The following is a 23,592-nucleotide window of genomic DNA, read 5'->3' as shown; positions in this document are numbered from 1 at the left end:
GCCCAAGGGAGCGAGTCGGCAAGGGAGCAAGTTGGGTCCTAGCGAGGGAGCGAGTCGGCGATGGAATCAGCAGCGTCTCAGGCCTCAGGACTTGTTTCTTGGCACCACATGGAGGGAATGATTCAGGGCCCGGAAGGGGAGGGGGCGAAGCTTGATGGGGGCAGGGCTTGCCGCCTGTTGGTCAAAAAAAGTGCAATACGGGTGGGGAGGGGGACGGGGCTGGATAGATGCTTGTCTGTCAAAGAAAAGTGCAGTACAAAGAGTGTCATCCTCGTCTCTGAGGGACTGCCTAAGAAGAAGATTTCTCCCTCGATCAATATCACTAAAAACAGATTATCTGATCATTATCACATTGCTGCTTATGGGAGCTTGCTGCCACAAATTGGCTGCCACATTTCCTACATTACAACAGTGACTACACTTTAAAGGTACTTCATTGGCTGCAAAGCACTTTGGGACATCATGATAGATGCTACATAAATACAATTCTTTCTTTTTCTTTTTTCAAGGGAAGAATGTGAAAACAGAAGAAAAAGTCTCCTTCCGTTGCAAGGATCCTATGTGGGCAAAGTTTGTGCAGTTTCAATCCAGTTTATAGTGGGCACGAGCCTGCGGCACAAAACTAATTGGGCACTCAGAGTGGTTACAGGATGGCTGGTATGAGAAATGGAAAATATTCCACCCTATTGCAGTAGGGGTGCTCTTCTGAAGTTGGAGCTAAAGCACAGAGCAGAAAGAGCTTTAATTTACATCTGGCTTTGCTATATCTAGCCTGGGAGTTCTTGATTGGGTGCCTAAAATGGGAAAAGTTGCATTCGCCAACACCTTAATAAGCTGAAAATAAGCCCAGCCACAGTAAATGACTGGTGATGCATAAACTGATCAAAATGACTTTGATGTGATTATATGTAGTTTTAAATTCGCTCTCATAGTTCTTACATTAAGTCACTAGTTATTTAACAAGCCAATGTAACTTCTCTCTATAAACTGTCACAAAGTAAAATCTCACTAAACCTCGATTTTTGGGGGAACTGTGTTCAAAGAAGAGAGAAGCAAGCACCTGCTGGTTATCATCGTTGGAAGCTATAACAAGCAGGACCTTGCCATGTTCCCAACAAAGCTCTGGCACTGCGCCAGTTATTAAATCCAGCTACAGCCAGACAATTTGGTCTTTATTTTATTTTAATGTGGCACTAGACATCTCACATGACATTTCCAAATATGGAATTACACTCTAGGCTTACTCTGATTGCTTGTAATGACTTAACTGCAATGGAATTACTAAAGAATGAATAATAGCAGCATGCACTACGATTGTATGAGCTTCTCAAAAATGCGCATGTAACTGTATAACTTGTTCCCATTCATGCTGTAGCAAAGGGAGCGGGGGAAAAGAAGACTGTAGATGGAGTTTAATTTGTTTTCACTTCTCCATGAACTAGCGTTTAACCATAGCCTTATTTTATAATTCAGGGATACATGATGACTTTAGAAATGATGCCAGAGAACCTACTTATTGTAGAATTACAAATACTTACAAAACTTTTCAATTACAGCCATTTCTGAGGCTTTCAGTCCAGAATTGTAGCTCTCTGCAGTATTTCATCCACTTCTCTGATCACTTCACAGACTCTAAAGTGCCGAGATCTATGATAACCTAGCTGGCAATATTCAAACCTGTAGCTTCTCTGGAGCGTACATTTGCGTTCTTGGTATATTAAAAACACCTCAGGTCGTTGAAATTTGTAGTAAAAGATTAAAATGAGACTCATTTCCATGTGTTTTGTGCTGCAATCTAGGAACTAGGTCATGGTCACAAATCAGAAAAAATTATGAGTACCTTGGAGTGCGATTAATCTCAATAGGATGGCTACTGGAAGTCAAAACAACACAGACAAAATAAACATTGCCCAACTTCCTCTATAATTAATATCCCTGAGTTGCAGTACCCTCCCCACCCTCACACAGCGTTCCTGATTTTTTTGTCACATGACACTTTCTTCCAGATAGCGAGGCACATGGCTCATGATTGCTAACTTCACCATGTTGACAGACAATGGTGGGACCACAGTGATTCGCTTTCTTTAAGTTGCTTATCATAAAACAGCTCTCTGCGCTATTGCAAGCGTAAAGCTAGAAATGAATACAATCCTCCCATCAAGATTACAGCAGCTGCTGGTTCTAGAAATTCTAGTGAGGTTTAAAGCAGAGAAATTAATACTCCAGATGCTCATTTTTTTCTTCTGAGCGTAATGTGTATTTTGCAGCCTCTGTCGCAGTCACAGTTGGCAAAAATTAGATTTTGTTTGAAGTTGTGCTGTTTTAAATTGAGAAGCACACAGACTACTGAATTTGTTTTGAGCGCTAGAAGGAGGCTTCAATGGAAATCTAACAGAATTTGTTTAAAGCCCCCCCCTTCAGTAAAACCGTTTGATTGCCCTCTGCTGGGCAAGGTGCAAAGCATGCACAATTCCCTCGGCATGTAGCCCGGCCATGAAATCAGCGGGGTCCAGTGCGGTACAGCAGAAGCCTCCTCAGCCCTAGCCCAAAGGTGGAGACCCTGTCCCAAATCCCAGGGGCAAGCTCAGTTGCGTAACCGGGGCAGATACATTGCACATGCAAGGCTGCTTCAGCTGTGCCTGCCAGAAGGTGGAGTAGCCGAACAGCTGCTCTGCCTGCAGTGTCCCCAGGACCTCCCAGGCTGAAGAAAAAAACAACGCTGAAGGATTTTTTGCTCAGAGTGGAGCCTGTGTGCCTTCGAAATAATATAATCCATTGGCTCCAGGATCATAACAGAGCCTACGCCTACTCTGAGCAGAATTACCCGGGAACGTCCTCATACACGCCCCACTGATGTGTGCAAGTTTGAGAGAGGGGGGTGGAGGGGGGGGGAGGGAGGGGACTGGGGGCCCTCTCTGGTCCCCAAAGTTTCAAGGTTGAGGGATAATCCAGACCAACTGTATGGGAGCTTAAAGATAATGGTCCCAAGATTTGTTTTGGATATTGTTATTTTGTCACTATATTCATTTCATCAAAGTTACTTACTACAAGTGGTATGAATGCTACTTCTTTAAAATTTAATGATATACACTGCAATCTATACCAAGGTGACCTGGAAAGAAAGTGCCAATCTAGCCTCAGTACTCGTGTATCAGTGCCAAACTAACATCACTCAACAAAAATGGAAACTGAACAGGAGGTCACCTGAATATGAATACCACCAATGGCAGTCTCAAAAATTCATCGCAATGGGTTCACTGCATTTCAAAAGTGAAAGAGATGGACATTGGATTGTAGTACACAGGAAGGAGGACATTACAACAGTTATTGCACCCAAGAGATTTAAAACCCCAGTCAGTTAGTTTTTGACTTTCCCGTATATTATGAGTCCGAAATGAGTCCCAAGGGTAGGTGCACTTACCGATATTTAAAATTTTTCTCCACCCCAACCAATGGGGCAGATCTTGCGATAATATTCATCTCTTTGTTTTGCATTTCCGGTCGGGGTGGTGTTGCGGGGCGGAAGTGCCCTTGGAGCGCGTTGGCTGCCCCAACAAGTCATCAGCGCCACGCTGATGATGTTAGTGTCACGCTGATGATGTCAGCACATTGCTGCTGACGTCATAATGTCCCTCCCTTTCAGTTGAAAGGGAAGGCCGCTGCGAGTCAGTTGGTAGCCTAACCGAACCCATGACCTTGGAGTCAGCCAACAATTAAAATAAGATGGAGGTGCCGGCAGCGCGCCTTCCCCTTTAAGGGCGGACGGGGCCACCCAGCTTCCACAGAGGAAAGTGGTCAGTGACACCGAGTAGCTGCCGCTCCGCTCCCGTGGGGCACTTTCCCGTAGGGGTCGGAAAGAGGGTCGCCGCCGGTTGGAAGGGGGTCGGCGCATGCCTGACGGGCTGCAGCACGGGCAGCGTGGAAATCCGTTCCCGCAGCTCCCGGACCGGGGGCAATTTAGAACTGGTTGGCCCATCCGTCTGCCCCCAGTCTATCCGCTTAGAGGTGGCAATGGCGCTTAAGGAGAAGGGCCCTATAACTTTAGTTATAAAACAGCAAGGCACTCACTTACAAGTCTCTGCTATATCGATATATCACTTTTATCTTTGTAATTCAGACTACCCCAGTTAACTTAAAGCATCAAGAAAATTAGAAGATGACTCTTCTGATAATTATCAACACACCTTCTGACAAGCACACACTTTGAAAGTTGTAGAAAAAACTCTGTACTCAGAATTCACCATATATTTATTGTCATGACTATTACTTTCTGAATATGGTTCAGGAACCAGTATGTGATTCTGATTTTTTTTTTTAAAAACGTGTTTTAAACTTAGTGATACTTACACATTATCTGGACAATTGCTTGGTTTCTCCAGCCTTCCTTCTGTTCTAACGAAGTGCAATACTTCAAGATTGGTACGAGCTGGATAAGGTTGCTGGCCCAAAGTCATTACTTCCCACATTAAGATACCAAATGACCTGGAAAATCATTTAAAAAATATTATAGGAAATGGCAAAGCACTCTAAATATTATTCCTGGTCATTTGTGGGAGTGAATTTCATTCGCTACTGGAACTAAGCAAATATTTAATACCGTCAAACTTTATGCCTAGTTAAGTAAATTCGATGGGCCTCCTTCTGTGCTGTACACGTCTATGATTATGAGCCATTCCTGACGCTGAAAGCCAGGCTACTATTTGTTGACCAACTAGGATTTTTTCCCCTCCCATAGACATCAAACCTTTCCCACTAGAGAACCGCACGGATGGATTTTTCTATCCAGGCCAACATTAGAAAGAAGAAATGAAGCTTAACTGTTTGAATGCTAGGGCTTTTAGTTGTGAATCTTGCCAAGTAAAAAAATGCACATCAATTACCATATTTTACGTGTATAATCAGCCTAATGCAATGTCAGTCTGCATTTGAAAAATCAGCAAACCTCCCCACCCCCCAAAAATCAGTAACCCCCCGCCCCGCAAATCTTCATTCTAGCTTCCCAAACTTCAGAGAGCTGCCTCATCAGTCACTGCAGCTCAACATTAATCTGCATTTGCTGCTGTATCAAATAGTTCCCATGTATCGTGGGAGCGGGGGGGAGGGGGAAGAGAAAGACTGAAAGAGAGAGCACGAGATAATTAACTCTGCGGTATCTTTCGAAACCAATATTGCACTCTGCTTAGTGACATTTAGTTTTGATGCTGGCACACACCATTTTGACCATGGACTAAACGATTACTCTGTAAATCTACAAAAGAAAAATTAACTATAAGCATATACTTTCATTTCCACGAACACTGCACCTCAGTGAGTACTGTTGGACTAAAAACAGATTATCAAAAAAACAGTAAAGGTTTGGGTATTTAAGGATAGATACTGATCTTTGATTCAGTTTGCATTAATATATTGGTACCACGATAAACTGCATTGTGTTTCTATCCATATCAAGAGGCACTGAACATATTTTTATTGTACAATTTGCAGTTTAATTTTTTTGGTCACTTTCTTTAATGATTTAATGATCGCCACTTTAGATCATCCTTCCTGTACACCATTCCTAGACTAGGATGGTAGGCAGCTGGTCTGCTGATACTAGATCCAGCTGCTGGACGTTTTACAGTAGCCATTTGGTTATTTCCCTTCTCCCCTCCCCCGCTTCCTAAAAGCAAGAACCTTTATCCAGTCCCTAGTGGCCAAGCACAGACCTGGAAGTCAAAATGTGGAAACTGCAGGTGCTGTATTTATCAATATGGAAATAGAACTCTCAACTTTGTAATATATTTTCTCCTCTCCCTCTCTCTCTCTCTCTCTCTCTCTCTCTCTCTCTTTATAGTACCATTTTTACACAGTTTATTAGTGTCAATAGGCGCAATGTGACCTGATCCACACACTGGTCACACTACAATATATCAGGCATCTTAAGGCAGTTGTGTTAATTATAATTATGTGTTGTAAAAGGTTTCAATTTATAAATCAATGCTGTGCATCAGTGTTTAAAAAGTTCCTGATGGAAGAAAACAAACTCTTGAATTTGCATCGCTAGATTTTCATAGTTAAAATATCTGTTATCCTTCTACGATAAATATTTTGGCTTGGAAGACAGAAATAAAGCAAATTCCAAAATTCTGGAAAACACAACAAAGTATCCAAAATCAAAACATTCTGGGTTTGGGAGACAACAAGGTGTGGGGTGGGGGCGTGAGAGGGGTGGTGAAAGAGATTCCTATGGATAGTAAAGTTTGCACCTTCAGTACTTTCTTAATCCTTACTGCTGCAAGCTGTGCTTTTTTTCCTCTGCGATACAAGTGATAATAGATTGGTTATAACTACTGCTTACGTTATGACAATCTCAATTCCCCTGCCCTTTCAATGTAACTACTTGGCTATAATCAGCACAGTTTTTCAGCAGTCAGTTTCATTAACAATGTTGAACTTAATGAGACACATAAGATACTGAGGGGGCTCGACAAGGTAGATGCAGAGAGGATGTTTCCACTCATGGGGGAATCTAGAACTAGGTGGCATAGTTTTAGAATAAGGGGTCGCCCATTTAAAATTGAGATGAGGTGGAACAAGGAAATGGCAGAACAATTAAATAAATACTTCGGTTCTGTTTTCACGGAAGAGGACACAAATAAAGTCCTAGAAATGCTAGGGAACGAAGGGTCTAGTGAGCAAGAGGAATTAAAGGAAATGATTATTAATAAGAAAATAGTGCTGGAGAAACTAATGGGACTGAGCGCCGATAAATCCCCAGGGCCTGATAATCTGCATCCCAGAATACTAAAAGAGGTAGCCATGGAAATAGTGGATGCATTGGATGTCATCTTCCAAAATTCTATAGATTATGGAACAGTTCCTGCAAATTGGAGGGTGGCAAATGTAACCCCACTATTTAAAAAAGGAGGGAAAGAGAAAACAGGGAAATACAGACCAGTTAGCCTAACATCAGTAGTAGGGAAAATGCTAGCGTCTATTATAAAGGATGTGATAACGGGACACTTAGAAAATATCAACAGGATTAGACAAAGTCAACATGGATTTATGAAAGGAAAATCATGTTTGACAAACCTACTGGAGTTTTTTGAGGATGTAACTGATAGAATAGATAAGGGGAACCAGTGGATTTAGTGTATTTTGATTTTCAGAAGGCCTTTGATAAAGTCCCACATAAGAGGTTTGTGTGCAAAATTAAAGCACATAGGATTGGGGGTAATATACTGGCAAGGATTGAAAATCGCTTAACTGACAGGAAATAGAGAGTAGGAATAAACCGGTCTTTTTCGGGGTGGCGGGCAGTGACTAGTGGGGTACCACATGGATCAGTGCTTGGGCCCCAGCTATTTACAATATATATACACACACACAAATGATTTGGATGAGGGAACCAAATGTAGTATTTCCAAGTTTGCTGACGACACAAAACTAGGTGGGTTTGAGAGTTATGAGGAGGATGCAAAGATGCTGCAAGGCGATTTAGATAGGTTGAGTGAGTGGGCAAACACATGGCAGATGCAGTATAACATGGATAAATGAGAAGTTATCTGCTTTGGTAGAAAAAACAAAGACAAAGTATTATTTAAATGGTGATAGCTTGGGAAGTGTCGATGTACAAAAGGGATCTGGGTGTCCTTGTACACCAGTCATTGAAAGCAAACATGCAGGTGTATCAAGCAGTTAGGAAGGCAAATGGTATGTTGGCCTTCATTGCAAGAGGATTTGAGTATAGGAGCTAGGATGTCTTACTACAGTTATACAGGGCCTTGGTGAGACCACACCTGAAGTATTGTGTGCAGTTCTGGTCTTACCGAAGAAAGGATATATTTGTCATAGAGGGAGTGCAATGAAGGATTCTGGTGAATGGCGGAGCAGGCTCGAGGGGCCAAATGGCCTACTCCTGCTCCTATTTTTTATGTTCTTATGTTGGTTAAATGTTGTTAGTATTCTCAATTGCCATTAATTTTAGTGACAAGTACAATGAGCAAAACTGAAAATCTAGTAAAATTTTGCTGGTCAAATATGCATGAATCCAACAGAACTAAAATGTATTCGTGGTTTTCAAATTATCAATCTCGGTTGTTTCATATTCACACTGAGTTTTCCACCTACTTCTACATGAGCATTTTGTCCTCCTTTGTCCAGATCCAATATGCAATTGGAATTTGCTGGCCATAACTAACAGAAGAAAATTACATCCTAATCTCAGAAACCAAGGTGACCAGTGTCCTGGCGAATTGAATAAGTAGGGCTGTAGATTGGGCTTTAAACCCAAAGGCGGGGAGAGGGGTCAGGTGAGGGGAAATTTAGAAATCTAAAGATAAAAGTCAAGGCAATAGAGCAGTGTAGTGATTTAGGTAAAGTTAAGCAGAGTGTGACAGGATGGACAGAGAGTTTAATAGTAATAGTACATCAGCGAATAAGGTGAAAGCAGGGAATAATGGTGAAAAGTTAAAATTAAAGACTCTTTATCTGAATGCACAAAGCATTAGTGACAAGATAGATGAATTAATGGCACAAAGAGATAAATGGGTTTGATGTTGAGTATTACAGAGATGTGGTTGCAAGGTGGCGAAGGTTGGGAATTAAATATTCCAGAATACTTTATGTTTCAAAAAGACAGGCAGAATGGAAAAGGAGGGGTGGCATAGCCTTGATAATGAAGGATGATATAAGGATAGTAGTGAGAAAGGATCTTGGCTCAGAAGGTCAACAACAACAACAATGTTTATTTATATAGTGCCTTTAATGTAGTAAACATCCCAAGGCACTTCACAGCAGTGTTATAAGACAAAACAAATAAATTTGACACTGAGCCACATAAGAAGAAATTACAGCAGATGGAGGTAGGTTTTAAGGAGTTTTAAAGGAGGAAAGAGAGGTCGAGAGGCGGAGAGGTTTAGGGAGGGAGTTCCGGAGCTTAGTGCCCAGGCAGCTGAAGGCACGGTCACCGATGGTTGAACAGTAATAATCAGGTATGCTCAAGAGGGCAGAATTTGAGGAACACAGACATCTCATGGGATTGTGAGGCCGAAAGAGATTACAGAGATAGGGAGGAGCAGGCCCTTGGAGGGATTTGTAAATAAGGATGAGAGTAGGGATAAGCGGGTCATTTTCAGGTTGCAAGGCTGTAACTAGTGGGGTGCCGCAAGGATCAGTGCTGGGGCCTCAGCTACAGTCTATGTTAATGACTTAGATGAAGGGACTGAGTGTAATGTGTCCAAGTTTGCTGATGATACAAAGCTAGATGGGAAAGTAAGCTGTGAGTAGGACACAGAGCCTGCAAAGGGATTGACAGTTAAGTGAGTGGGCAATATGGTGGCAGATGGAGTATAATATGGAGGAAATGTGAGGTTATTCACTTTGGTAGGAAGAATAGAAAAATAGAATATTTTTTAAATGGTGAGAAACTATTAAATGTTGGTGTTCAGAGAGATTTAGGTGGTACAGGAAACACAGAGTTAGCATGCAGGTACAGCAAGCAATTAGGAAGGCAAATGGCATGTTGGCCTTTACTGCAAGGGGGTTGGAGTACAAGAGTAAGGAGATAGAGACCACTAGAGTAAGAGACCACACCTGGAGTATTGTGCATAGTTTTGGTCTCCTTATCCGAGGAAGGACATACTTGTCTTAGAGGCGGTGCAACAAAAGTTCACGAGATTAATTCCTGGGATGAAAGGGTTGTCCAATGAGGAGAGATCGAGTAGATTGGGCCTATGCTCTCTGGAGTTTAGAAGCATGAGATCTCATTGAAACATGTAATATTCTGAGGCGGATTGACAGGGTAGATGCTGAAAGGTTGTTTCCCCTGGCTGGAGTGTCCAGAACTAGGGGGCACAGTCTCAGGATAAGGGGTCGGCCATTTAAGACTGAGATGAGGAGGAATTTCTTCACTCAGAGGGTTGTGAATCTTTGGAATTTTCTACCTCAAAAGGCTGTGGGGCAAAAATTGCCCCTTCCAATAAGGCCTCTGACCGCTGGAAAGCGGCGGCGCATAATGGCCGCCGACTCTCCGTGAAAGGGCCGCCATTTAGTAAATTGCCTTTCCTCAGGAGCGGAGCAGTGTCCGGGACCACATGCGCCAACCCTTTACCGTCTGGCAGAGAGCCCCTCGTGAGATTGCCCCGCTGGCGGTGAGGCTGCTCTTAAAGGGGAGGGCGCACTACTGCGGTCGCCATGTTATTTATTTTTTTTGTCAGCCCGACAATTATGCCCCCGGTTTTGGCCGGACCACCAACCGGTAGCCTGGCACCCTTTTTGGGAAACCCTGGTGGCCCAGTGGACCTAACTAAAATGAATGCAGAGTTCGCAGCGGCTCTCCCCTTTAACTGAAGAGAAGAGACATTGTGACGTGCCAGCACGATGATGACAGCCTCAGATACTCCAGTCCGCTCCCACTTCCGCCTCCATGATGCACTTCTGCCCCGCTGAGAAAAAAAACCCCGAGGAGCTGAATTTCGACGGATAGGCCGCCGCATCCATTGCAGAGGCCAGAACACTTCAAAAATGGTAGGTGCACTCCGTTTCTGGTGGAGGGCAATTTATACCCATGTGGATTCTGAATTGCTGAGTATATTCAAAACTGAGATGGACTCTAGAGGAATCAAGGGATATGGAGATCGGGCGGGAAAGTGGAGTTGAGGTTGCAGATCAACCATGATCTTATTGAATGGCAGAGTAGGCTCGAGGGGCAACATGGCTTACTCCTGCTCCTGATTCTTATGAGCTTATTCATGGATAGAGGATTGGCTAACTAACAGAAAACAGAGAGTCAGGATAAATGGTTCATTCTCAGGTTGGCAATCAGTAACTGGTCGAGTGCCGCAGGGATCAGTGCTGGGACCCCAACTATTTACAACCTATATTAATGACATGGAAGAAAGGACCGAGTGCAACATAGCCAAGTTTGCTGATGATACAAAGATGGGAGGAGAAGCAATGTGTGAAGAGGACACAACAAATCTGCAAAAGGATATAGACAGGCTAAGTGAGTGGGCAAAAATTTGGTAGATGGAGTATAATGTTGGAAAGTGTGAGGTCATGCACTTTGGCAGAAAAAAATAAAAGAGCAAGTTATTTTTTAAATGGAGAAAAATTGCAAAGTGCTGCAGTACAGCAGGGCCTGGGGGTACTTGTGCATGAAACACAAAAGGTTAGTATGCAGGTACAGCAAGTGATCAGGAAGACCAATGGAATCTTGGCCTTTATTGCAAAGGGGATGGAGTATAAAAGCAGGGAAGTCTTACTACAGTTATGCAGGGTATCGGTGAGGCTGCACCTGGAATACTGCGTACAGTTTTGGTTTCCATATTTACGAAAGGATATACTTGCTTTGGAGGCAGTTCAGAGAAGGTTCACTCAGTTGATTCCGGAGATGAGGGGGTTGACTTATGAGGAAAGGCTGAGGAGGTTGGTCCTCTACTCATTGGAATTCAGAAGAATGAGAGGTGATCTTATTGAAATGTATAAGATTATGAGATGGCTTGACAAGGTGGATGCAGAGACGATGTTTCCACTGATAGGGGAGACTAGAACTAGGAGGCATAATCTTAGAATAAGGGGCCGCCCATTTAAAACTGAGATGAGGAGGAATTTCTTCTGAGGGTTGTAAATCTATGGAAGTCGCTGCCTCAGAGAGCTGTGGAAGCTGGGACATTGAATAAATTTAAGACAGAGATAAACAGATTGTTAACTGATAAGGGGATAAGGGGTTATGGGGAGCGGGCAGGGAAGTGGGCCTGATTCCATGATCGGATCAGCCATGAGCGTATTAAATGGTGGAGCAGGCTCGAGGGGCCAAATGGCTACTCCTGCTCCTATTTCTTACGTTCTTATGTTCTTATGTTCTTATTCAAAATGCTCATTCAATCTCACTTCTCCAATGGGAAAAGAAAATGAAAAACAGTTGGGGAGATTTTTTGATTCAGGCCTAAAACGGATGCAATATCGACAGTGCACCCTCCCAAGGCCACAGTTAGGAGGCCCAAATTACCTTCAGATCTGAGCCTCAGGCCATATCAGCGGGCTACGGGTGTCAACCGGGAATAGAAACCACTATTCTGGTCAGTGCCAAGACTCATGGTTCTGCACCACCACCTGCTGGAATCTGATGGGAATGCAGTTACTTATAAAGTATATGAAAATATATTGGCAAGCTTTAGTGATTGTGGATTTATATTGTTTTTCAAAATGTATTTTAATGGTGTTGAAAACTGAGCAGCTTACAGCCACTAAATAAAACAATATGATATTTTGTGATGGGCAATAAATATTGTTTTCTCAAAGTAAATTAGCAATGGATACAAAAATACAAGTTAAATATTGTCTGGGGTGTAGTTCAGACAGATTGATTATATTGCTACATTGTAGTTAAGTAGCTGTTAAAATGATTGCTCCACATTCTTTTAAAGCATTGTGTGAATCATTTCTTGAATATTAATGGTTATAAACATTTGATTGGCTGGGTACCAGCTTGGTTCACTTGGTAACACTCTCAACTCTTAATCAGGTATTTGCCTCGTGTTTCACTTCAGATTTTGAACCTATAATCTGGACTAACACTTCAATGCAGTACCGAAAGAAAGAGCGCTCCAATGTTGGAGGTGTTGTTATTTAAATTAAATAAAATACTTCCATTTATATAGCACCTTTGACATCCTGAGGCTGTCCCAAAGCACTTTACAACCAATGAAGTACTCATTGAAAAAGATGTAGGAAATGTACCAACCAATTTTCCACAAACAGCACTGAGATAATAATCAGATCATCTGGCCTGGCGTTTCCGCTCGATTGTGCTGATTTTTTTTGGCGTAATTCGCCCACTATTGGCGTTATCGGCGCAAAATATTGCGTAATTTTAAGCAGCAGCCAAGTCCATGGCACTGTGGATGGCTCTGCTGCACAGGAGGGCAGGAAAAAGAGTGGGAGAGCTATCGTGGTAGGGGATTCTATTGTAAGGGGAATAGATAGACGTTTCTGCGGCCGCAATCGAGACTCTAGGATGGTATGCTGCCTCCCTGGTGCAAGGGTCAAGGAAGTCTCGGAGAGGTTGCAGGACATTTTGGAGGGGGAGGGTGAACAGCCAGTTGTCGTGGTGCATATAGGTACCAACGATATAGATAAAAAAACGGGATGAGGTCCTACAAGGTGAATGTAGGGAGCTAGGAGTTAAATTAAGAAGTAGGATCTCAAAGGTAGAAATTTCAGGATTGCTACCAGTGCCACATGCTAGGCAGAGTAGGAATCGCAGGATAGCTGAGATGAATACGTGGGTTGAGGAGTGGTGCAGACAGGAGGGATTCAAATTCTTGGGACATTGGAACCAGTTCTGGGAGAGGTGGGATTAGTACAAACCGGCAGTCTGCACCTGGGCAGGACCAGAACCAATGTCCTCGGGGGAGTGTTTGCTAATGCTGTTGGGGAGGGGTTAAACTAATATGGCAGGGGGATGGGAACCTATGCAGGGAGACAGAGGGAAGTAGAATGGGGGCAGAAGCAAAAGATAGAAAGAAGAAAAGTAAAAGTGGAGGGCAGAGAAACCCAAGGCAAAAATCAAAAAGGACCACATTACAACAAAATTCTAAAAGGGCAAAGTGTGTTAAAAAGACAAGCCTGAAGGCTCTGTGCCTCAATGCGAGGAGTATTCGTAATAAGGTGGACGAATGAACAGCACAGGCAGCAATTAATGAATATGATATAATTGGCATCATGGAGTCATGGCTCCAGGGTGACCAAGGCTGGGAACTCAACATCCAGGGGTATTCAACATTCAGGAAGGATAGACAGAAAGGAAAAGGAGGTGGGGTAGCGTTGCTGGTTCAAGAGGAAATTAATGCAATAGTAAGGAAGGACATTAGTTTGGATGATGTGGAATCTGTACGGTGGAGCTGCGGAATACCAAAGGGCAGAAAATGCTAGTGGGAATTGTGTACAGACCACCACAGTAATAGTGAGGTTGGGGACAGCATCAAACAAGAAATTAGGGATGCGTGCAATAAAAGGTACAGCAGTTATCATGGGTGACTTTATCTACATATAGATTGGGCTAACCAAACTGGGAGCAATGCAGTGGAGGAGGATTTCCTGGGGTGTATTAGGGATGGTTTTCTGGACCAATATGTCGAGGAACCAACTAGAGGGCTGGCCAATATGTAATGAGAAAGGACTAATTAGCAATCTTGTTGTGCGAGGCCCCTTGGGGAAGAGTGACCATAATATGGTAGAATTCTTTATTAAGATGGAGAGTGACACAGTTAATTCAGAGACTAGGGTCCGAAACTTAAGGAAAGGTAACTTCGATGGTATGAGACGTGAATTGGTTAGAATAGACTGGCAAACGATACTTAAAGGGTTGACGGTGGATAGGCAATGGCAAACATTTAAAGATCACATGGATGAACTTCAACAATTCTACATCCCTGTCTGGAGTAAAAATAAAATGGGGAAGGTGGCTCAACCGTGGCTAACAAGGGAAATTAAGGATAGTGTTAAATCCAAGGAAGAGGCATATAAATTGGCCAGAAAAAGCAGCAAACCTGAGGACTGGGAGAAATTTAGAATAGAATTCAGCAGAGGAGGACAAAGGGTTTAATTAGGAGGGGGGAAATAGCGTATGAGAGGAAGCTTGCCAGGAACATAAAAACTGACTGCAAAAGCTTCTATAGATAGGTGAAGAGAAAAAGATTAGTGAAGACAAACATAGGTCCCTTGCAGTCAGATTCAGGTAAATTTATAATGGGGGAACAAAGAAATTGCAGACCAGTTGAACAAATACTTTGGTTCTGTCTTCACGAAGGAAGACACAAATAACCTTCCGGAAGTACTAGGGGACCAAGGGTCTAGTGAGAAGGAGGAACTGAAGGATATCCTTATTAGGCGGGAAATTGTGTTAGGGAAATTGATGGGATTGATAAATTGATAAATTGATAAATCCCCGGGGCCTGATAGTCTGCATCCCAGAGTATTTAAGGAAGTGGCCCTAAAAATAGTGGATGCATTGGTGATCATTTTCCAACAGTCTATCAACTCTGGATCAGTTCCTATGGACTGGAGGGTAGCTAATGTAACACCACTTTTTTTTAAAAAGGAGGGAGAGAGAAAACGGATAATTATGGACCTGTTAGTCTGACATCAGTAGTGGGGAAAATGTTGGAATCAATTATTAAAGATGAAATTATTAAAGATGAGCGCATTTGGAAAGCAGCGATAGGATCGGTCCAAGTCAGTATGGATTTATGAAAGGGAAATCATGCTTGACAAATCTTCTGGAATTTTTTGAGTATGTAACTAGCAGAGTGGACAAGGGAGAACCAGTGGATGTGGTGTATTTGGACTTTCAAAAGGCCTTTGACAAGGTCTCACACAAGAGATTGGTGTGCAAAATTAAAGCACATGGTACAGGGGGTAATGTACTGACGTGGATAGAGAACTGGTTGGCAGACAGGAAGCAGAGAGTTGGGATAAACAGATCCTTTTCAGAATGGCAGGCAGTGATTAGTGGGGTGCCGCAGGGCTCAGTGCTGGGACCCCAGCTCTTTACAATATACATTAATGATTTAGATGAAGGAATTGAGTGCAATATCTCCAAGTTTGCAGATGACACTAAACTGGGTGGCGGTGTGAGCTGTGAGGAGGACGCTAAGAGACTGCAGGGTGACTTGGACAGGGTAGGTGAGTGGGCATTGTAATGTGGATAAATTTGAGGTTATCCACTTTGGGGGCAAAAACAGGAAGACAGAATATTATCTGAATGGCGGCAGATGAGGAAAAAGGGAGGTGCAATGAGACCTGGGTGTCATGGTATATCAGTCATTGAAAGTTGGCATGCAGGTACAGCAGGCGGTGAAGAAGGCAAATGGTATGTTGGCCTTCATAGCTAGGGGATTTGAGTGTAGGAGCAGGGAGGTCATTCTGCAGTTGCACAGGGCCTTGGTGAGGCCTCACCTGGAATATTGTTTTCAGTTTTGGCCTTCTAATCTGAGGAAGGACGTTCTTGCTATTGAGGGAGTGCAGCGAAGGTTCACCAGACTGATTCCCGGGATGGCAGGACTGACATATGAGGAGGGACTGGATCGACTGGGCCTTTATTCACTGGAATTTAGAAGAATGAGAGGGGATCTCATAGAAACGTATAAAATTCTGATGGGACTGGACAGGTTCGATGCAGGAAGAATGTTCCTGATGTTGGGGAAGTCCAGAACCAGTGGTCACAGTCTAAGGATAAGGGATAAGCCATTTAGGACTGAGATGAGGAGAATCCTCTTCACTCAGAGAGTTGTTAACCTGTGGAATTCCCTGCCGCAGAGAGTTGTTGATGCCAATTCACTGGATATATTCAAGAGGGAGTTAGATATGAGCCTTACGGCTAAAGGGATATGGAGAGAAAGCAGGAAAGGGGTACTGAGGTGAATGATCAGCCATGATCTTTTGAATGGTGGTGCAGGCTCGAAGGGCCAAATGGCCTACTCCTGCACCTATTTTCTAGGTTTCTATGTAAATTGCGTTCATCAAAAATCAAGTATGCGTGATCTTTTGCACAAGCTTTAAAAACATCACGCTGATTTTTTTGCAGGCCTGGTCTCGGGGGAGGAGAGGGAGAACTTGGTGTAGGTGTAAAGAGGAGGGGTATGTGGGTGGGGGTGATCCACGTCTAACAGAGGAGGCAGAACGTGATCCATTTTCCTACCTGGATCACATTCTTGCTCTCATTTCCCCCACTTTCGAATGAGACGTTAAACCGAAGCCTCATCTGCTCACTCAGGTTCACCTAAAAGATCCCATGGCATTATTTAGCAGAAGAGCAGGGGAATTATCCCTGGTGTTCTGGCCAATATTTATCCCTCAATCAACATAACAAAACAGATGATCTGGTCATCATCACATTGCTGCTTGTGGGAGCTTGCTGTGCGCAATTGGCCGCTGCGTTTCCCACATTACAACAGTGACTAAACTCCAAACATACTTCATTGGTTGTAAAGCACTTTGAAATGTTTGGTGGTCATGAAAGGTGTCATATAAATGCAAGTCTTTCTTTCTTTAGACCTGTATCATGTTCTTCCCGCATCCCGACTGTGCTCTCCATGCTCTTCCCCCCCCACTCTAGTTCCTGATCTCTGCTTCCCCCTTCTCTCCCTCTCTCTCTCTCCCCCCACAAAACTCGACACCAGCAAAACTCCCTGCTTTTCTTTAAAATATGTCCACCTGAAGGGGCCTCAGTATAACGTCTCATCTGAAAGACGGCACCTCTAACAGTGCAGCACTGGGGTGTCAGCCTCGATTTTGTATTCAAGTCCTTGGAATGGGACTTAAATCCGCAACCTTCTGACTCAGAGGCTACCATTGAGCCACAGCTGACATGGATGAGATGTTAAACTGAGAGCGGATCTGCCTATTCAGGTGGGGGGGGGGGTGGTAAAGGTCCCTTAAGCTCTATTCTCAAACTTTCTTCCTCAACCACCACCAAAAATAAATAGATTTGCCCGTCATTTTTCTCATTGCTGTTTGTAAAATCCTGCATGACAACAGTCACTACATTTCACTGTTTGCACAGCACAGATGATTCTGGCAGACATGATCAGGCACTAGAAACACTTTACAATTCAATTATTACCACTAAAGATTTACTTACCAAACATCGGACTGATTTGTGAACATCCCGTCAATTAAGCTCTCAGGCGCCATCCACCTGACAGGAAGTAGCCCTTCTCCCTCCTTTCTATAGTAGTCATTCTTATAGATGTCTCTTGCAAGGCCAAAGTCTCCTATTTTCACCTTACGGTTTGAGGCGTTATATTCCTTCATGGACACCAAGCAGTTTCTAGCAGCCAGATCCCTAAAACAAAAAAATATATACTTGTACCACGACAACAGTTACTCAACATTCTTTTAGAACATACTGATCAGCACATAAAATTCCCGTAAAGTGTGTAAGTTTTCTTTTAGTTGCAAACATACACCGTCAATGAGCCACAAATGGTCATGTTAAACACCACCTCTGCAGAACTAATGCTGGTAAAAACCCACCTAAACTTCTAAAGAGAAGTTAATTGTTGGTCATAAACAGGAAAGGCAGTACAAAGTAAAATGTGAAAACAAACAATGTTTTTCTATATGGGGAATGAGAGTAATTGGATGGGAGTGGGAATGGGGCAGTAAGTTGTGTGGCAATTTTGGGAGTGCTGCTACCCCGTTACTGCCCGGCGGGGGCAGTAAAAATTGGCCCCACAGTATTTGAATTAGTTTCTATTTCCTCCCCAACTACAGGTTGTTATGTATGTAAACCTCATCTAGATGTAAGACTTGCCACTAGGGGGCACACCTTTGGGAAACCTATGGGTCCCCTGTGCACCCTGGAGCAAGCAGGTATAAAAGGCAGTCCACCACGTTGCTGCCTCACTTTGGAGTTATATTAAAAGAGACCAAGGCCACAATGGTTTGAGCTTACAACACAGTCTCGTGGGGTTATTCTGAACTTAACACAGGTCATTCCAGAAAAGCTCTGCTAGATCACCAACAGCACAGTTATTTTCACAACCGTACTAAAATACTGTGCTGGCAAAGTCTGCAGCATTCTCGTACTGCACAATTACAGCGACTAGAACATGAGTACAATTTAAAAACTCTTCTGCTGATTCTTCCAAGGAATAGCAGTTCCACGGTAACTGAATTACAAGTTTTATTGACCATGTTATCTTTTTCACCTGCAATCTTTGCTGCCTAATTGCCAGCAACAGCTGCAAATCATTTGGGTATGAACCGTGATTTTTTCCATTTCCAAATGATTATTCATCGGTTCAAGCAAAGGTCACCGACTACTACAAAGCTTGAAAATTGTTGGCTAGTGGGAAAACCACAAAGAATAGTGGAGGAGATATCCCATTAGAACTGGACAAAAGAAACAGCCAGCCAGTTTCAACTCATTTAATTAGTGCAGCATTCACTGTACTGAAAGGCTCATTGGATCTTACACTTACTCAAAATAAGCTGGGATTCTAACTCGGTTATAAATGTGAAATAAAGTTAGGGTTGTGCGGATGATTACTGTTATGTCCTTAGATGCTCTAGTAATGACTCCACGAGGCAGTGTGTTGTACTTGAACTGTAGTGACCTTAGTCCTTTATTTGTTAACTCCAGATTGAGGATCACACCTGGTGGCCTGGCTTTTATACTTGGTCAGGCACACCTATACAGGTAACCTACAAGTCTCCCACTGCTATGCATTCTGGTGGCACACCTTGTGATAGTACTAACAGTAGCCATGTAGGACACATGACATCACTCCCCTGAGCCTTCAGTGCAAATCATTTCTGCATTGACTGTGCTCTGCGCTTAGCTTTATGTGGGCTCTGTCTGGTTGACCCTTGGTAGGTCACTTCATTCTTGGGTGAGTGGTTGATGTAGTAGTGTGCTGGTGGTTGCTGTTTGTGTGTGTGTGTGTGTGTGTGTGTGTGTGTGTGTGTGTGTGTGTGTGTGTGTGTGTGTCCCTGACCACTCCATTCTCTTCCCTGCCCCCCCACCCCCCCCCCCGCACACCCAACATTGATTACGGCGGGGGCTCCTACCATTCACGTACATTCATGTTCAAATAAGTGAGTTTGCATTGTTTTTGTGGTTCCGTGGTGCGACAAGTACTTTAGATGCCTTATCGATGCAGTGACCAGTGCGTGAGGACAAGCTTGTTCCAGAGCTGCTGGGTTGTGTCCCTGCAGTTTGCTGGCGGCTCAGTGCCCAATGCTGGCAGTGAGAACCCGGTTGGCTCGCGTAGCCTGCTCTCGGGGCTGTTGCCATGGTCCCTAGCGTCAGGCTGGTTTACAGATGCCTGGGACCCCCCCTGACCTTTCTTTACACCCTGGGTCACAACTACTCCCTGAGGAGCTGTCGTCTAGCAGTGCACAGAGCGTCGTTTGGTTTGGGATCCTGACTGGTGCCTGTTTCCTTTGGGGGAACTGTGGCAGGTGAACCTACATCTAGGGGCATGGCCTTGGTGGCAATGCGGTCTGGTGACTGTGCCTTAGTGCAGTCTGCTCCTTCAGGCTCGTGGCGGTTGGTGCCATCGGAATGCCTGAGAGGTGGAGCCGATCAGGGGCAGGGTATCGATACCGGTGCTGTTGCCCTGCTGAGGTCGCTTGCTCTGGAACTCGTGTGTGTCAGCTACTTGTGGCCACACTCCATGGGGCATGACTCTGGTCCCCAGGACACAGGCTACAGCATTGGGTAGCTCGCTGGACCTGTGTTCTCCCGATGGGTTTCTCGATTCATAATCCACGCTGGATTCATGGCCATCTGCAGATTCTTCATCGACACAGTGAGTCATATTTCTCTTACACATTCACTGAACGTAGCCCTTTGTGCTGCAGCCTTTGCATACCTTGTCTTTAAAATGGTACTGGTGAGCCATGTGATTCCCTGAGAGAGAGAGAGAGAGAGAGAGAGAGAGAGAGAGAGAGAGAGAGAGAGAGAGAGACCTGCTCCCCATAACCCCTTATCATTTAAGAAACTATCTATCTCTGTCTTAAATTTATTCAATGTCCCAGCTTCCACAGCTCTCTGAGGCAGCGAATTCCACAGATTTACAACCCTTGGAGAAGAAACTTCACCTCATCTCAGTTTTAAATGAGCGGCTCCTTATTCTAGGATCATGCCCTCTAGTTATAGTCTCCCCTGTTGTGTATGTATAATATAAGTATACTCCCTGTACACTCAATGTACAGTTACATAAGACTGCTGAATGTATCTTCACACTGTATATACTATGCCTGTACCACCAGAGGGTGCAACTGGTGGAGACCGAGGGGTCACCTGTACACGACAGGTAACCAGGTAGAAAAGGGAGCTCACCATGCTGTACCCTCACTCGAGAGCTGCAATAAATGGACTAAGCACACCACAGTTAAAGTACAACACCTTACCTCGTGGAGTCATTACTAGAATGCTTTTAGACACAATAACTGACGATGAGATTACGAATTTCCACATGAAAAATGGTTAACCTTGGCAACTTTTAACAATTCGCTGATGGGGAAGATTGGGATGCCTTTGTGGAAAAGCTCGAACACTTTTTCATTGCGAACGACCTGGCGGGAGACACACCGACCTCGCTGGCTGATAAGAGCAGAGCTATCCTGCTCTTCAGTTGCGGACACAACCTCTATGGCCTTGTCAGGGACTTGCTAGCCCCAGAAAAGGCAAGAACCAAAACGTATGTGGAGCTCGTAACGATGATACAGGAACAGCTCAAACCTAAAGAGAGCATCCTCACAGCCAGACATCAGTTCAACACACACCGACTGCCCGAAGGCCAAGAAATCGTAAAATATGCTGCAGACCTCAGATGATTGGCTGCACCGTGTGATTTTTGGCGACCACCTCACCGAAGCGCTGTGGGACAGCTTAGTTATCAGAATCGGCCACGAGGGCCTTCTCCACAGGCTGCTTTCTGCGGACACCACGGTCACCCTGCAGAAGGCAATTAATGTCAGCCAGGTGTTCATGGCCTCGGCCTGTGATTCCAAGCAGATGACGACTCATCCCCAGGACTCTAACCCGGCAAGTACCGTGAACCAACTGCCGCCTTTTAGAGGCAAGGCTGCTGCAAGCAGTCTCTCTCAGGGTAGAGAGAACAGAACCCAGAGTCCTGCAACCCTGAGTCCGCCACATTGGGCCAAGCCGCCAGCCCCATGCTGGTGCTGTGGAGGGAATCACAGGGCCCACCAGTGCCACTACAAAGACTATACTTGCAAAGGCTGTAACATGAAGGGCCATCTCCAGCGAATGTGCAAGAGAAATTTTACTCACTGAGTCGCTGAAGAGTTGCCGATCATCTAGACTCCAGCGCTGAAGAAGAGGAAGAGAGAGTCTAGAAGGCAGCTCAGCCCCAGGAAGAGGTGTACGGAATGTTTACCTGCTCCACTGAGAGTTCTCCGTTGAAAATGGAAGTTGAAATCAACGGTGTTCCAGTCACGATGGAAGTGGACACAGGCAAGCCAATCGCTGATGAATCAGGCAGCTTTTGAGAAACTCGGACAGTCCAAGCGAACGACCTAAAATGATCTCGATCCAGGTGAAGCTGCTCACCTATATGAACGATACCATCCCAGTCATTGGCAGCGTGGATGTCCAGGTGTCCTACGGTGGCACAATGCACAAGTTACCTTTGTGGATGGTTGCTGGTGATGGTCCAACGCTGCTAGGAAGAAGATGGATGAAACAAATCCAAATCTGTTGGAGCCGGGAAAACCTCCAAGGCCTGGCGATCAACGTCCTATGCGGCCCCAAATTTGGATCCAGCACAACACCTGAACATCTAACCCTACAACTCGACTGCATGGAGACGACACAGACCGCTCAACCCAACGGCGAGGAGATCCAGCCCAAAACGATCCGACCTCACCTCCTCAGCTCCAGTGGCAGGACTCCGGAGCAAGATCGGTGCAGAAGGTAACTTCCCTGTTTCCGTGGCAGAACCTGGAGAGAAAAAGATCACCGCAGCCTACGTAGTGGAGAGGAAGAAGATGGCGCCTGCACCACGAGATGAAGTGCCTGAAGTAAAGATGGCACGGCCAGACCACGAGGGGCAGCGTTGATGCCGAGCAGCAAACCGGATTAGGGTAAAGAGTGCAAGGCCCTCTTAAAGGAGACCGGCAACCCATCACAATTAAAGGGACAGTTCCACTCTTTGTACAGCGATGCTGGTGATACTAATGTAAAAGATGTCATCAACAAATGCAAGTATCTAAATGTACTTTTGAACAACAATGCCGATAGTACACATGGAAAAGTTATAATTGCCAAATGCGAATATGTAAAGGCAACTAAGTGTCGAGTCAGGTGATTGTGGTCGGAGCCAATGTATTATGATTGTAAATGAAGAAATGATGTGCAATGCCAGGTTCTACATGTACGCCAAGAAAACCAAGGGCAACCTCCTGTCTGAAGTATCCAGGTCCAGCGGGCTACCCGATCATGTATCCTGCGCCTCCGGAACCAATGTGATGCCCCAGGGAGCGTGACCACACACAGAGGGAGCATACCAACTGCAGGGCCAGCGATCAGCAGACAGCAAAGGCACCACTACTGGCACCCTGCCCCAGATCGGCTCTACCTCTCTGGCCACCAGGGCCAGTACTGGGAGCAAGAGGCTAGCACCCTCCAGTCCTCTCTACCGAACCTGGGATGACCAGGCTCCCATTACCGCTGAAGGGCAGCAGGGAGACAACGCAGCCCTCAAAAGAGGACAGGGAGGTCACACAGTCCTGTGGCTCTGCCCACCACTAGGCAACGACAAAGGCCCTGAGACTCAGCCAGATGAGCGATCAGAGCCCACCCAGCTAGCAGGGGGCGCAGCGCCGCCAGCAGACAACCTGGACACAGTCCGGTTACTCTGGAACTAGCGTCTTCACCCACCTGCATCTACACCCCAGGGGCAAGACTGTGATACCACGTATGTGCCTTACCTGTAAAATATACTTGTTCCACTACTGCAAAACCCAAAGTGTGATATAATTAATCCTATTCATTTTGGGTTCTTTCCTTCTGTACATGTATGCACATGCTGATGTTGAGCCACACACATGGTCTATGTATGGGAGGGGGAATGG

The 23,592-nt window shown here is 44.7% G+C and overlaps 1 protein-coding gene across 1 annotated transcript in view; it reads right to left on the bottom strand.

Moving 5' to 3' along the window:
* Positions 1-4,343: 4,343 nt before the first annotated feature.
* Positions 4,344-23,592, bottom strand: part of LOC139275555 (proto-oncogene tyrosine-protein kinase ROS-like) — a 177,419-nt gene continuing 158,170 nt past the window's right edge. The window contains exons 35-36 of the mRNA XM_070892724.1: positions 17,624-17,827; positions 4,344-4,482 (exon numbers count right to left, since the gene is read on the bottom strand). Of these exons, the coding sequence (XP_070748825.1) occupies positions 4,344-4,482; positions 17,624-17,827 (343 nt within the window). The remainder of the gene's footprint in view (positions 4,483-17,623; positions 17,828-23,592) is intronic.

The sequence above is a fragment of the Pristiophorus japonicus genome, chromosome 11, assembly GCF_044704955.1.
Source record: "Pristiophorus japonicus isolate sPriJap1 chromosome 11, sPriJap1.hap1, whole genome shotgun sequence".
Lineage (NCBI taxonomy): Eukaryota > Metazoa > Chordata > Chondrichthyes > Pristiophoridae > Pristiophorus > Pristiophorus japonicus.
The sequence above is the reverse complement of the archived record's forward strand: the minus strand, read 5'-3'. Positions and strand labels throughout refer to the sequence as shown.